The sequence below is a fragment of the Rattus norvegicus genome, chromosome 16 (assembly GCF_036323735.1).
Source record: "Rattus norvegicus strain BN/NHsdMcwi chromosome 16, GRCr8, whole genome shotgun sequence".
Taxonomy (NCBI): domain Eukaryota; kingdom Metazoa; phylum Chordata; class Mammalia; order Rodentia; family Muridae; genus Rattus; species Rattus norvegicus.
In genome coordinates, this window is record NC_086034.1 from 50594263 (window position 1) to 50610611 (window position 16349).

At 42.9% G+C, this 16349-nt stretch overlaps 1 protein-coding gene across 22 annotated transcripts in view; it reads left to right on the forward strand.

The window, feature by feature from the left end:
• Window positions 1-16349, forward strand: part of Tenm3 (teneurin transmembrane protein 3) — a 2726621-nt gene that overhangs the window by 2609531 nt on the left and 100741 nt on the right. For all 22 annotated transcript variants that reach the window (XM_063275416.1, XM_039094506.2, XM_039094513.2 and 19 more), the window contains one exon: window positions 2488-2673. In XM_063275416.1, the coding sequence (XP_063131486.1) occupies window positions 2488-2673 (186 nt within the window). The remainder of the gene's footprint in view (window positions 1-2487; window positions 2674-16349) is intronic.

Here is a 16349-nt window from a genome sequence, read left to right on the forward strand (position 1 = left end):
TTTAAATTTTAAAAAAATCTAAATAAAAATAGAAACCCGGTGGAGATCTTTGTTCTGTTCTTCTCTGTATCCTCAGTTCAAAGCAGAAGTGTAACACGTTAAACAGTGTGTAGAATGAATAAGGAATGAAGCCTTCTTTTGGAGAGTAAGATTAAACGTAGAAAAATAACCAGCGTAATTGTCAGCTCTGGAAAGACAGAAACCTTAAGATAAATAGCAGTGCTCTCCCAGGGCGCATGCTCACCCTGAGAATGCCGCTTACCCGTGTCTGCCCAGGTCTGACCGCTGCATAGCCCTTCTTTACCTCGTATCCAAACGTTAATGTTTACTTACATATGTGACCGGACATTTACTAGTGATATAAATCTACGGTTTTAACTAGACAAATCCTAAAGGAAAAGGCTACCAGCTCCCTCTTTTGATACTGTGAAAATGACCTTCAGGTGTCTAGATTCACTGAGAGGGTAGAATTTATAACCAGAAGGACATTGGGGGAAGCTATTTAAAAAGAAGGGAAAAAATGAATTATTTTCATGATGAAGGGTATAGCTTTGAAAGCAAGAGTCCCCCTCTATTTTCATCAGCAGTGTGACCATTAATTAGCCCTTCAATTCCACTTTAATTAAATTAACTCTAATTAATAAGTTCATTACAAAGATTGACGCACCTTGCTCAAAGCCGGTGTGTTAAACGCTGATAAACAACTTCACCCTAATGAAGAATTGATTCGATTGAATAAAAGGGGGAACCTCCAAAACTCCTCTCCTGATGCTGGGTGGGTGTTGTGTTGCTCTGAAGTTAATCAAACCATCTTGGTCTCTTAATCAAAAATTTAATTCAAAGGAGATAGAAAAGCATGGTATCTGTGGGGGAGGGGCGGGTAGAGACGCAACTCTCTCCCAGTTAATGTCCTGGATGTTCTTTCCTCATAGTTTATTACTGCGGTGTCAAAGGCAGCTAAGAATGACGCTGTTGCCCAAGGAATGCTATTCGGGGGCCCCATCACCAGTGTGGGACTAGGTGTTTGTGACGACATAAATACTTACTACTTTTCATTGTAAAGGAATGTGGCAGCCATCTCTTTTCTGTTTGTTATTACTGACTGGTTAGAGTGAAAATTAAAATTAGACGAGTAGTTTCACAGTCTTTGGAAAAGACTTCATATAGAAAGAATAAAAACCAAATATCCTTCAGAGTTCCTCTCCTTCCCTTTCTTCCTCTCTCTCCGTTAGACCTAGTTAAGTAAAGCTCTTAAGACAGCTTTAATTTAAAAAAAAATTACTTCAGACATCTGAATCCTTTTTAAAGCTTGATCTAGTGTGATACAATGTGAAGGCATTTGGTCAGTGCGTGCCTTTTAAGACTTCCAGCAGATGAAAATCTTTGTTTTTCCAATGACAGAGTCGACGTGTGAATGTATGTTATTAAACTGGTTTTCTATTATGTGAGTCAGGCAATTTGTAGCTGTCAAGAGTACAAATTTACTAAATAGGAAAAACAACATTTCCTCTTATTTAACCAGCATGCCTGCGTGTGCCAGCAAGCTAATGTACTTTCTGTGAGAGTCTCCTTCAAGTTTCTGAATCTTTTTTTCTTTTTTTTTTTTTAAGGGAAGGGGATCACTTCATACTCATGAAAGCCCATTGATAAGATATCACAGTTGTAAACATATACAAACCAAACACAGGGACACTCAAATTCATAAAATAAATGCTACCATATGTAAAAACCCAGGTTGGACCTAACATAGTAATAGTGGGAGATGTCCACACTCTGTGACACTTGCAGATTAGTCCTCTGGATGAAAAGTGAGCAGAGGCGTTGGAGTTAAATGACACTGTAAACCAACTGGACCTAATAGACATCTACAGAATCTGGAAAAAACAGTCTTCTCTGCCACTCATGGAACACTCTCCAAAAGTAGCCACATATTAGTGTGGGTTTAGATTTTTAAACCTACTTCTTTTTTTTAACTCGAGTATTTCTTATTTACATTTCGAGTGTAAAACAATCAAAGCCATGGCCCCCGCAGTCAGCCCTGTTCATTTCTCAGTAACGATAAGACAACTCCTGTTGGATACCCTACACACTATGCTAACTCTCATCATTTTGGTGTGCATGGTTTCTTTCTTGGTACCAAGGGGTAGCCTTATATATTTATATAGGACTATTCTACCTACATAGTATTTTGTAGATACATATATGCAAAATGTATGCAAAATATCTCTATATATGGTGTAATTTTCCCAAACAATTATCATGTGTGTTCTATGTGCTCACACAGACACAAGTTAAGAGAGATTAAAGAATGTCAAACCCTCCCATTCACCCTGGCGTCAATGCTGAAATTGACTTCGTGTACAGCACGATGCCCTTGCTTTTCACTTTGACCGATGGAAGATATAACTCCTAATAATTCTCCTTCTTGCCCCCCCTTCCCCAACCCGTTCTTTTCTCTTGCCCGGATTCCTCTTTTTTGCAACATAGAAATATGCTCGGTGGACTGCGGCTCGCACGGTGTCTGCATGGGGGGCACCTGTCGCTGTGAGGAAGGCTGGACAGGTCCAGCATGTAATCAGAGAGCTTGCCACCCTCGCTGTGCGGAACACGGGACCTGCAAGGACGGCAAATGCGAGTGCAGTCAAGGATGGAACGGAGAACACTGCACAATCGGTAGGCCAACCGCACGCTGGGTAGGGTAGCTACCTACTGCACGGGGTCTGTGCTGGGGCCACGCCCAGACGTACGTCCATGACAGATAAGCCCACCCCCTACCCTTAAATGCTTTTCCCTGTCCTCCATCTACTGCAAAAGAGATCAGATTCTTAGATATTTTCAACTTGGAAGAAACGCCCCTCGTCAAATGGGAAAGTTGTTAAGTACTGTCCACATCTTACAATGTTAATTCATTTCTTGTTAAGAGTATGAAATACGGGTTGTGGATTTAGCTCAGCGGTAGAGCGCTTGCCTAGCGAGCGCAAGGCCCTGGGTTCGGTCCCCAGCTCCGAAAAAAAAAAAAAGAAAAGAAAAGAAAAAGAGTATGGAATACAACTAATTGTATTTGTTGTTTAGTACGATGGCTGCAGAAATGGACTCACATGAAGAAATTTCAGTATTTTTGTTTCTAAGCCATGCATTTTGGTCAGCAGTAATGTACACAGTCACAGCAGCCACAGAGTGCTCACCCAGCCACCGTAGCATTGCTTCACATTAAATCCTGGCTGCTAGGACTCCCTGTTGATGTTGCTCCCCTAATAGCAATCACACTTTCTACTTTACACGGCCTTGCTGGTCTCCCTAGATCTCAGCGTCACCTTCCAGAGGCTTTTGGTGCAGTGAGTTTCTACCAAAGGGGTTCGGTTTCCTTTCTTTATGACTTTATAGTCCAATTTCATTAGAAGTGAACTAAAATAAGCCCAAGTGTAGCGGTTTTTTAATACGCCTGACACTTCTTCAGATACGATGATGTTCCTGAATGCCTATAGGTTGAATAAAATATTAACCATATCTTTCAGACCAAAGAATGGTTTTTATAAAAGGGGGAAAGTGTGGTGAGAGGGTTGTACCTAACCGACATTTAACGTGGATTCAAGAGAATCTAGAACAAGTTCCCGCCTTTTTGAACACATGCAATATTCCCTTACTCTTCAAGTTGCAGGATTAAAATGCTCAGCTAATAAACAACATTAAAAGGTAAAGCAAGCCATAACTTTCTACCTCACTTCTTTAAAAATAGCCATCAGTGATTGTAGATGACAGACTGACAAAAAATTTCAGAAGGTAAGGCGCTATGTTTTCTCCAATATTTTGTGCTCAGCGGGTAAAATTCTGAAGAAGCTACTTGGGACTGTGTCAGAAACGATGTATCCTTCCAATGTGTATGTATGATGCACTTCTCATTTTGCTTACAGGAATTGGCGGCAAGAAATTTCATCATGGGAAAATTGAAATCACACATGTGTCATAAGATTGTCACATGCACATAACCCTCCCCCGCCTGCACACACACACACACACACACACACAAAGGTCGACGGTTTTTTCTATGTTAGCGCAATTCTGTCTACCAACTTTATGTAAGTTTTTTTACACTTGTTGACATCCCTGAAATCTGTTCCAGGGGGTCCCACCCCACGTCCACATTTGGTGATCGTTTGTGAAGACTCTTAGGACTCTCAGAGGTGATTGGATTCATAGCTGTAGTTTACTCAGTGGGCAGAATTTCTCCCAAGCAAAGACCCTTTGGAACTCACAGTCCAAGGGTTTATGCTTGAGGAGCCATCTTCCATTCACCGTGATCACCGACATCTCAGACTCTCAGAAGGGCTCCTAGACTGGGAACCTGTAGCAGTATTGGGAGCATCCACATTTTTAGGCGCCACACAAGACCCAGCCCCAGCCTTTAAATGTCCCTTCTGCACCATCACCTGTACAAGACCCTCCGGAGTGACTTGCTGACACTGGGGAATGGTTCCATCTGCTGGAATCACCCACAAGCATCCATATTCCTAACTCTTACCCACTGTCCATCCCTGCTCTGATGTAGCTTTCCCTTCTGCAGTCTATGATGCTTCTAGGGCACGGCCCAGGGGAGACTCACGAAGCTACAGTAAGGCAGAAAACAGCTGACAAGCAGGATTCTCTGCTTGTATTCTCTGGATACACAAAGGACAGCGCAGTGCCCCTGTGTCCAAACAGCTCCTCCCCAGAATCTAGAGTCCTCCTACAGCAAAGACAGGACTACAAAATGATGTTTCTTATATCACTCGACTTCGCAAATTAATTCTAGCTAGGAGCAAAAGAATTATATTTCTCACTGTGTATCCTATGAAAACCGGCAGATACATGTGCATAGCTTTAAGAAATCCGAAATGTAGCAGAAAGCTATTAATAGGCACATAGAACTGGTCACCCAGTAGCCACCCAACAAGCTGTTCTGAGGCTCTGTCCTCAGTGACACGTAGATAACAGTTTCCTGTGCAAACATTCTTCCGAACAGTTTCCTGTGCAAACATTCTTCCGAAAAGTTTCCTAGTTGTTGGGAAACAAGCAGGATTTTTGTTAGTGCTGAGTCTTTTTATTGCCATTTAACTGTTTCTCGCATTGTGGGTTAACAATTCTGTTTTTATTTATTATTTTCATTAATTGTGTTGCTTTATACTCCAGTACAGGAACTAAAGGACCTACCTGGATGTGAACCTTTTAAAAGATGTAGAGCCCCTTTAAGGCTGAGGATGTAGTTCTGTGGTAAAATGTTTTCCCAGCATACCTAAGGCCCTGGGTTCAGTTCTCAGCAGCACCAAAAAGAAGAGTGTAGAGATCCCTTTAAGTCCTGCTTTGCTCTCTCGTGCTGCTAGACTGATTCCCCTTTTGCCCTCCCGTCTGCTGCTGTGCGTGCCACAGTGAAGCCCAAGGGCCACGTGTGAGCCGCTGGCAAGCAACCAGGAAGCAGTGGAGTCATTCCCCATTCAGGACGGTCACTGTTCCTCCCAGTTCCAACACGCATCAGGCAGAAGGAAACTGTCATCCTGCGAGAGACTCCTCATAAATCAGCGAGGTTTCCTTCCCCTCTCTACATATTGTGGGTCATTCCACGGAATACAAACAGGGAGGTTGACTGAAAGAGAGGTGGAGGAGAAATTTAAATAGATAGAAGCAAACACGGGCTCTCGATAGAGTATTTGTTGGTCACCTAACTGTCTTCATAAACGGGTTCCTGCTTTCCTAAGGCCATGGGCATGCTGGTAGTCAAAGAGCTGGAGATGCAGAATACTCAGCGGACATGGCTCTTAGTCAGCGGGTCCCATGCCGACAGCTTTCTCAGGGTGGTCAGATCTTCCTCCGGTTACAAATGACGTGCTCTGCACAGTAGGCATGTTTGTCACAGGGCTTGTGCCAAGTCCCCCTTTCTCAGGTCACGCTTTTACTAGGGATGAGTGCAGGTGAAAAATAAGACTGATTTTCAGGAATATCGTGATTCAGAGGGATGTCTTTCTCTTCCCACACCCTGAAGGCACTTAGGAATGTTGAACCCTTTTATGAATAAAGAAGCAAAGGGGTTTTAATGAGAGAGCCACACCCACGCAGGCAGCAGACTTGGCATTAACATGGCGCGACAGGACTGGGTAATGACAGTAGGGTAGCTCCGAGATTCTAATAACAATCACAGTCCTGTTAGGCTGTGGCTCGTCCGCAGGTGGGACGGTTGTCCTACACATGTCTCATGTTTGCTTCTCACGAGATAGGAAGCACGGAAGGAGAATGTAGAGGACCCACGAAGTCAAAAAATATGGAATATAGTATAATCGGCATAATTTGAGCATCATGTGGCTATCTCGATATTTGAGAGGATTAAACGGTTGTGCTCGGTGAGAGTTGAAGTGAGTTGGGTTTAAAAGTAGTATCTGGTAACTTCAAATTTGTAAACTGGGGTATACTGGTGAGTTTTCACCAGACCGAGCTGAGTTCCTGTCAGAGTGTTTAACTGCAATAGACTTGGAACCAACCCATTAACATGTGAGGGCGACTCGGTTGGTTGGCTTGGTTCAATCTCCTGGATCAGGAAAAAGAAGAGAGAGCTGTCTGTGCAGGCCTGTGCCTCCACTTAAGTGGCCACAGAACCAACGCAATTTCTGTATCCACATCCCCTGCACGTTGCTTATTAGAGGAGTGCAAAGCCAACTGAATGTCTTGGGCAGTGAGGAGTCCTAATTGCCTCGTTTTGAGCATTCATCAATCTATAACTCCCACAAGGGCTTTTCTTTTTAGCATCTACTGAAAAGGCTTTTCCCTTCGTTATCTGTGTATGTCTGAGTGCATTGGAGACTGGAGATGAGATTGAGTCCTGAGGAGACCATAGGGGTAATTGAATAACATTTGACTGTTCTCTGCCATGAGGACTTGTCACAAAGGACAAGAAGGCTCAGTTCTGCAAGCTCTGTGGATGGCTGAGTGTCTTTTCAAACCCATTGGTACTGTTCATTTCTCCAGGGAACCAAAGAGGAGGAAGTGGACTTACATCAGTAACAGTGACGAGCACAGGTTGGGGAACATACTTCAACCTTGGAACAAGCCCCCTTTGAAATAGTTGAATCTCCACTGCAGTACTTAACAATCTGTCGGAATTCTGTCGGTGTGTAAGATTGGACATTCCGTTTTCTCTTCATGTTAATTTTAGAAGTGGGATGGTTTTTTTCCTTCTATGCCGTCCGTTATCCCAAAGGATTAAGTCTCTTGGATCCTTGCCCTATCTGAAGGACTCTTGAGGTCATTTGCAGTCCCGGGATGCCTTAACTGTGGACAGTTTCTGTTGACTATGCAAAGGTAGTAGACCTAAGCACTGAGTTCCCTTGACCTCCGTTTCTTTTTGCCATAGGAAGGAACCATCTTCACTTCTGAGGTCACTCTGAGATCCACTTGGTAGATATCACCTACCTTTCACACATGTATTCACTTATTTTGCCCATTAAGCATCTTTGAACAGCTTCTCTATGATACGTATTGAATACTGTTCCATTTAAAAGGCAATATAACATTTTTTTTTAATTCACGGGCTCTGAATTTTTTTCAAAGACATGTCTTTAAGTCATTCCTGTGGTTCAGAATGACTAGTGTCATAACTGTTCTTAGCCTCAGGTGGAGTCTTTGTTCTGACGTAAAGTGATTAGGATGATTGATATTTATGTGAGATTTTAGAAGACAGTGTTCTGATGTCTAAGAACCTGTGGAGTTGTGTCCTTGCTAAACCATTAAGTGACATTGAGCAATTAATCCGTTTACACTCGCAACATATGTATCCTCTTACAAAGAATAGAATGTCACATACATCAAAGAATTGTTTGAACTAAATAAAATGCTATCCTATAAATTATAGCACTTACTCTAGGGCCTATGAAGGAGACTTGAATAGCGTTGAGTCTTAATTTTCTGGATAAGTAGGAATGAAGCAAACCGCCACTCAGAGCATGCTTTACGTGTTGACATTTAAAAAACAAACACTGTGAAACCAGTAAGGTCTGGTGGTTCAGGCCCATAGTCCCAGCACTCAGGAGTCTGATGCAGGAGACGCCTGCACAAGTTCAGGTCCATCCCAAGAACATAGGGAGTCACCGTCTTAAAAATGTACAATAAAATGTACAATAAAAAAACAGATTGCCAGGGCTGGAGAGATGGCTCAGTGGTTAAGAGCACTGACTGCGCTTCCAAAAGTCCTGAGTTCAAATCCCAGCAAGCACATGGTGGCTCACAACCATCTGCAATGAGATCTGAGGCCCTCTTCTGGTGTGTCTGAAGACAGCTACAGAGTACTTATACATAATAAATAAATTTAAAAAAAAACAGATTGCCAAAGGCGTTTACTTAAAGAGTTAACATAATTTCTGTCATGTTCTACGACTTATATCAGGGTAGATATTGGTTGATAAGAAGCTGTGTGTTTCTGGGTTGGGGTTAAAGAGTTGTTTTTGAAATTGTGGTATAAAGGAAAGGTAAGATATATTAGGTATTTTTCTTCTACTAATGTCTCAGATACACGGCTATGTATTGAACGGCGTTGATTTTCCACGTACTCTGAGGCAATTCAAATGGAAATTTGACCTAGGGGAAATACTAATTTTTTTAAGCTACAAAATCCCGGCTGTCTGTTTCTATTCTAATTCCTTAGTACATTGGGGAGAGCAGTCATCAGTGATCAGGAAGACGTGCTTTGTTTGCTCAGGCAGAATTTAGGTATATTGTTCTCCACAAACGTCCATTACACAGCGTGGTGGCTTCTCTGAGCTTTGGGATATGCAAGCCAACAAACAGGAAAGGAACTGCCGTGTCTGGGGAGTTAGCAGGGGACTCTACCGGAGAGAGAAGGATCCAGACCTTTGTCAGAGTGGCCACACAGGCCGGTGTTCTATTCTCACCTCAGACAAGAGTGTAGGAGCAGTCGTCTTTAGTCAGATGGAAAACTGCTTGACAGTTTGGAAAAATAAGAATGGATGAGTCCTTCATTCACACGACAAATTTAGTTGTTTATTATCTTTTGGCAATTTTTTGTAACGCCCCCTCCCCTCAAAAAAATCAGAATTAATATAATAAGACCACATGGAGTTTTTAAAGTATCTTTTTGTTCAAATGCTATTTGTAATCACCGTCACACGTGTGCGCGCACACACACAAGTGGATGAGAGTTACTACTCCACATCTGTATACCAGTGCTCTGGGACCATTCAGTTTCCTGTCAGTCAATACAGAAGAGGGGGTAAGAGAACGACCAGGCCATGCCGCCTGAGCCTTGGACTAAGCCAACTTTACTGGGAAGCTACTGAGGCTTAAGTTACAGGGTCTCTCGTTCCTCCTAGCCTGGGCTAAGGTCCCACAAAGGGGACGGGACTTCATATAGCCATGTGTCACTATGACATTACAAGTCACCTAGGACCTCTGTCTCTCTATTCCAACCTCCTTTCCTGCACACTTTTCCATGTGCACAACAGCGATAGAGTAGCCATAGACACTGACAGCTCCACTAAGGAAAAGAACGAGCTAGGAGATACATCGAGTTCAGACGGGATGAGATACGTTCATGGGGTATGAAATCATTTCTGTCTCTGGTTGTTACTGAAAAAATTCCTAATGTTCAGAAATATTCCCACCATCCACTGACTTACGAGAGCCATATACCATCAGAGTCTGCGAGTGCGTGAAGATATGTCCTGAGGAGCCTGCAGGAGACAGAAGTAAATGTTGGAGGAGAAATAAGGCGTGGCATATATGTGGATAGAGTTCTTATCATCGTTCATATATAAATCCCTTTAAATAGGTTTCTCTAATTAGAATACATTAGAGAGCCAGTTGTAGTGGTGCATATATCTTTAACTTTGGCACTCAGGGTGCAGAGGCAGACAGGCCAGCCTGGTCTACAGAGTGATCAGGGCTACACAGAGAAACCCTACCTCAAAACAAAAATCTATGGTAGATATTAGAACTCAGTTTCACAAGTGTTGTAACTATTTTTAGGTAAGTCATTCTCTTTTGAGCATTTTACCATGAAATTTGTCTTTAATTATGAGTTTGTCAGTGGTGAAGTCACGTGCCTGGAAGTTTGTTGTGCCACTGAACCCACTGAGCTCATTACAAAAGGGTTTCCTGTTTACACATCACAGCATTGGCAAAGATAACAAAAACTATGCAGAAATGCTCCTTGAGGAAGACGAGGCAGGTAGCAGGTATCATTAATTTAGAGTATATCCAACCAGCTCACTAAACAATAAAAAGTCCCAAGGTCCATACTAGTGCCAAAAATTTGCATGACGTTACCAGTGACAGATTTCAGAGCCAAAAGAAATGTTTCTAATAGACAGTCTAATCAATCCTGACAGCCATGTTATACTTCACTTTGAATGAGGACCAAATTATCTTTCTCAACTCTATAGAAGTATCAGAAAATCATTGTCCTTTTAAGGAAGCAAAGTGGGTGTTGTGGTGCAGTCTTAGAGAAAATGGCTGTTTAGAGATATGGCCGGCATTCACTAACATCACATAGCTTTTCTGACGTTTGTGGTATTCATCAACTTAAAATGTTTCCACCTTCGCACTGATTTTTCCTTGTTCCAAATAGCTCTTTACTTTCACACAGCACTTCACCTGCCTGGAGGTTATTTTTCCTAAAGAGAGTCTCCTCCCATCTTTAAGCCTTTCAACCACCACCACCCCCAAATAAACTATGTCTACCCTGCCCCGACCTCCCGCTGTATCCTGTGCTATCTGTGGCATGACAGGAAGGTACAGAGGTCTCCTGTGTCTCTGTTTCCTCATTTGTGAAGAGGAAATAAAAAGACGTAGCTCTCTCCTGGAGCTGCTGAGAGTGCTGGGTGGAGGAAAATTGTAGCAGGCACAGCCCTGGCAGAGCAAACCCCACATAGAGGGGCCTTGCCATTCCCACTGCTACTGAAGCATCGGGCTGACCTTCATGGACTGAGACCAACCAATATTCTCTTCCTGGACATCTTTCAGGTTCTACTCATTCTCTCTTAGAAACAGGAACACCTGCTGGGTGCAAGGATTAACTCCTTCCCTTCCCAGGATACTAGGAGAAAAACCAATAAATGATTGCTTCAGTGATCTGTGGTGTGTAGTGCAGAACAGGCCGGCATGGGGCTGTTAGGTGTGCAGTTGATCAGAAGGGCACTTTCCTAAGCCTTCTGGGCAGGAGAAAGACAGGCGGAAGAGCCTCCCATGAGGGTGTAGCATGAGGGCTCGTTGAGAATGTGCTACTCAGTGCTAAGCTGATAGAAAATCTGACGCTCGTGACTCAGGTGGAGTGGCTCTGAGGAAAACCCCCTTCTAAGCCCACTGGGCATCATCCGAGTTCTGGTTTTCTAATGTCTGATTCCTTCTATGGAGGTAACCTGAGTGTCCCTCGGGGGCCTCCCCAACATTATTTTTCTCATTTGAGCCCTAACTTACTCGCTTAACAGTTTTGTGTACACTACTTTATCTTCCATAATACCTTCGGAATTGGCAATTTTCTTAAATCTTTGGTCTCTCTGCTACAAGTGCAAACCTGCTTTCTCTGACCTCTCTAGGAGATGGGCAACCTCTTTGATTAGGATGTCAGTGTTGTCTTTACTCTAAAAGGTGTGGCAGGGATGATGTTCGTGTCACTTCTTCAAGGAAGGGAAGGAATGTTGGGTGTGTGCGATGGGAGCTGTCCATTGTGGTGTGGTTTATTTCACCTTTGAGTGGTTCTTCTCCCTCCCGTATGAATCGCCCTTTGTCTTGTTTTTATTTTTCTTCATGTATACTGATCTCATCACAAAAAGCCGTGGAGTTGTAGGTTCAACTCAGTGATGACCAGGGTTGCAAACAGTGGTAGTGCCATGCTTTCTGTCCCTGTCTTTTACTTAATGGTCTATAACCTGCTGACTGACAGTGAACTCAACTCACAGAAACTGATTCGGTGGTTCTGCTGGAACCTCTGTGATTCTGACATGGTTCAGCCTCACATGCTACATGTCAAAGGGTTTGAGTCACTTGATTTCTGCTTTTATACTCCATACCCACAGAGCAACAGAGTTGTAATAAATTCACACTCTTCCTTGTTTGTGAAATACGTTTCATTAAGTCCATAGTATTCTATTCTGTCTGCCTTGTTATAGACTTCCTATGTCTGATGTATATATCATGATTTAACGAATATATAAAGTACCAGATAATTAAATTATATCCTCGTACCATTCAAATCCTCAGCAAAAGGCTTAGATTTGACTCTTCAGTTGCGCCTGGCTTTCTACAGAATTTGTAAATAATCACCATCCAGTGGCTGTGGTGACAGATGTGCCCGTCATGGGGAGGGATTATTTCTTAGGGTACCCACTTCCTTATCCCTAAGCATGGGGTGAAATGTGAGCATAGTCAGCATTTGCTGTTGGCGTGCCCTTCTCTTCTGCCCAATCTCGCTGTTTTCCGTCCTGTCCTTGATGCTCCGACTTGTTAGGAGGTGGCGGCGTCATCGGCCTGAGAATGTCAGTCAAAACATAACAGTGTCGCTGAGAGACGCACCTTCATGACAGGCGCGTCGCTTACGGAGCTGTTAGTGCTCCCTGCTTTAGGGAGGGAACAATGTGTGAGACATCTGAAAGTCAGTCGCGAACGTCAGTGGTTGTCCTGTGGGTAGATGTATCTGGTATTAACGGACATTTTTCCCCAAGCAGGTGGTTTACACATCGCCTGTGAGGATAGGCCATTCGAGAACTTTCAAAGAAATCTCTCTCACCTACCATACCCCAATGTGATCTACCTCGTGTTTCCTCGCCCAACTCACTGGAAGGCATCCCAGCCTCAGAAGCATCAGCTTTCAGGGAAAAGCAGAGGGTTAAAGCCCCTGAGAACGTTCTCGCTGGGAACAGAACAGAGGAAAAGTGCCAGTGATTTTTCTATTGTTTTATGGTCTCTTCTCAGACCTGAACAACCTTACTGCTTTTTCATATAATCATCTATGTATTTCCCGCTAGAAACTGCATGGTTTTCTAGCGAGATTTAGTTAGGGCTCAACTACCTTTCTGGGTAGGGGTAGGAATTCTAAGTTGAGGGAGACAACTTAGAATTCATAGTTACTAAAGATGTGAAGGGGTTGGAGTGGTGCTGCTAGAGTTTGGATCCAAGGTTTGGCACATGCCATGAAGCTTGTGTACCCCCAAGCTATACTGTTAGCCTTGAGGAATTGTTTTAATCCATTAACTTAAATTAAAAATCTCTCTAATGTGTCTATGATTTTTTTATTGACTTAAGATTTCCATTGACTAAAGATTTCCATTAACTTAAATTAACATGTCCTACACTGTGTCTAAGATTTCTGTTCTTCCTTAAATCTCATTCTCATCCTAAATCAGTCATTTTGATAGGCATTTTCTTTCTTTCTCTCTTTCTTTCTTTCTTTCTTTCTTTTGTTCTTTCTTTCTTTCTTTTTTGTTGTTGTTGAAAGATGTTAATGGAGGGATGGGAGGAAGGAGGTTTCAACTCACTTCCTGAAGCCTTAGTAACTGAAGGCTATAATATAAATAAGATGACAAGGGACAGATAAACAGGAGGGTTTGGTAATAGGAACAAACTATATTCATGGGAAAGTTTGCGTGGTGACTACACACATGACAGGAAAAGTCAAGGGGTCGGATGGTTCAAGTATCAAAAGCTGCAGAAAGACTTTCTGGGGAAGGTGACAAGATAGAATTGGGACCTGGCAGCTCCCAGGAGGTGCAAACCATAGGGATGGGAGGAGGGAGATACACCTAAGAAATGCAAAGAACACTTCCTAGAAGGCTAGTGTCAGACTCTGCTTAATGAGATGTTTGTGGCATCCAGGACCTACTGCTTCTCCAGAAGGGAGTTACCTTAGCTAGATCAAGCCATTTCAGAGACCTCTCCTTCCCTCTCCCCCCTCCCCCCTCCTCCCTTCTCCTTCCCCTCTCCCACCCATAGGTGCCAGGTAGGACGTCCTAGAAACCCTGTTCATCCTCAGATCAAAGCACTTAACACACCAAGCAGCATGCTTTGGGGTAGCATTTCTTGATCCCTAACACTGACTGAAAGCCCACCGAGGTACATGTCAGTTTAATATCCTATTACTTTATTGTTAACTTGCCGTTTGGTTCTGTGCTAACCCACTGGAATATCTTTTTCAGTGTGGAGTACCTTGTTGACTTGCATTTTTTAAGAACTATTGAAGATCTTAGTTACCACCAAAACCTCTCATCTCGATGGTTTTAAAACTCAATTGGCCAGATATACAGTTGAATGAAGAATAAAAATAGAAAATACTCTCTTCATTTTTGCCAAGATCATCAGAAACCTTTTAGTGGAAAGTAAGGAACCATGGCATTAGGAAGTGAAGCCATGTGAAAAATATTGTTTTCAACTATTCTGGGGAATGAGCAAGGAAGGGATAGGCTATAAAGTTGCTGTATCTTTCCCAAAACCCTACCCAGATAACTTAAAGTGCCAGGCAGCTAAGGAGGTCCTGATCTGCAGTTTAAGTGATTTTTTGTTATATGCTGAGTGATAGCATCCTAAGAAAGTGAATAAAAATTAGTTTGGGGATGGGGAAATTGGTCCCTGAGTAAAGTACTTGTTTTACAAGCCTGAGGGCCTGAGTCGAGATCCTCAGCACCATAGAAGAAGCCTTAGTGTGGCTAATGCACCTTAATCTCAGCACTGAGAGGCAGAGACAGGAGGATGCCTAGTGTTTGTTGACCGAACAGTCTCTTGCTAGTCAGTAAACACAAGGTTTAGTGAGAGACCTTATCTCAAAGATGGATGGATGGATGGGTGGATGGATGGATGGATGGATGGATAGATGGAAAAACAGATTATAGGTAAATAGATGATAGAGAAATAGATTAAATAGGTAGATAATAGATTAGATAGTTAGATGACTGATAGATAAATTGAATAGGTAGGTAGGTGATAGATGATAGATAGATAGATAGATAGATAGATAGATAGATAGATAGATAGATAGATGTATGATTGGTAGATTAGATAGATGATAGATACATACACATATACATACATAGATATGTAGATAGATGACAGGTGATTGATAGATTAAGTAGATACATGCATATATACATAGATTAGATAGATTGATTAAGTACATAGATGACAGATGATAGACAGATAATAGATACATAGATAGATAGATAGATAGATAGATAGATAGATAGATAGATAGATGGAATAGATGGATGGATAGATGGATGACAGGTGATTGATAGATTAAGTAGGTAGGTAGATAGGTGGATGGATGGATGGATAGATCGATCAACCGCATACATGCTCACCATCCACACAACAGAGTAGATTTTGATTATTGGAAGGTTGAGGGAATAAAGCCCACAGATCCCTGCTCCTCCATGCAGTGCGGAGTCAGTCTTTCCCTGGCAGATTGTGGTTTCATGAGTAAGGCGGGTGGAGTGTAGCCTCTTCATCCTACGAGCTTCCTTTTCTCCTGCTTTCACCTTCGTCTGTATAAAGTTTTGATTGTTTGGGGGTCTTGTTTGTTTTTCAATGCGGATCTCTCTGTGTAGTCTGGTGGTCCTGGAACACATTCTGTAGACCAGGCTGGCCTCGAACTCAGAGATCTGCCTGTCTCAGCCTTCCACGTCCTGGGATCAAAGGCATGCACCTATATAAGTTTTTGTAAGTGTATTAGTTCTTTGAGAGTTTCAGTCACATATTAATAGTGTTTAACCACACTTCCCTAATCTTCCAAATCCATGTCCATTTTTTTAAACCCATCAAGACCAATTTGTGCTGCGCCAGTGTCCTTAGATGTGTGTTTTTCCACTGGAGGATGGCCCACTTACCAGAGCCTTGGGGAGAACTGCGTCTCCCTTTCCCAGCAGCCAGCAGTTGCAAACAGCTCCCAGGTGGAATTTCCTGCCCCGTTCCCATTCCCTGGCTGCCATTTGGCCTGGCTTGAGCTTGCATAGGACTTGTATGTGCAGCTGCCCCCGCTGAGTTCATAAGACATTTTCTTTGCAGTCACCCACCATGTCTGACTCTTACACTCTTTCTAATCCCTCTTCCACACTGATCCTTTCGCCTTGCGGGGAGGAGGCATAAGTGTATATGTCCCATTTAGGGCTAAGCGTTCTGTGGCCCCTTATTCTCTGCACCTTGGCCACTTGTAGGTCTTTCCTTGCATTATGTACTGCCAATAGAACCAGGCATGGGACACGTGTTTCTCAGACAGTCGTGGGGACCTACCTAATTTCAAAGGACAAATTTTCCTGTGTTGATAGCTCGTCCAAAAAAAGCAGGGGCTCCCCCAGCCCTTGCCTAGTAACTGTATTCACAGATAACAG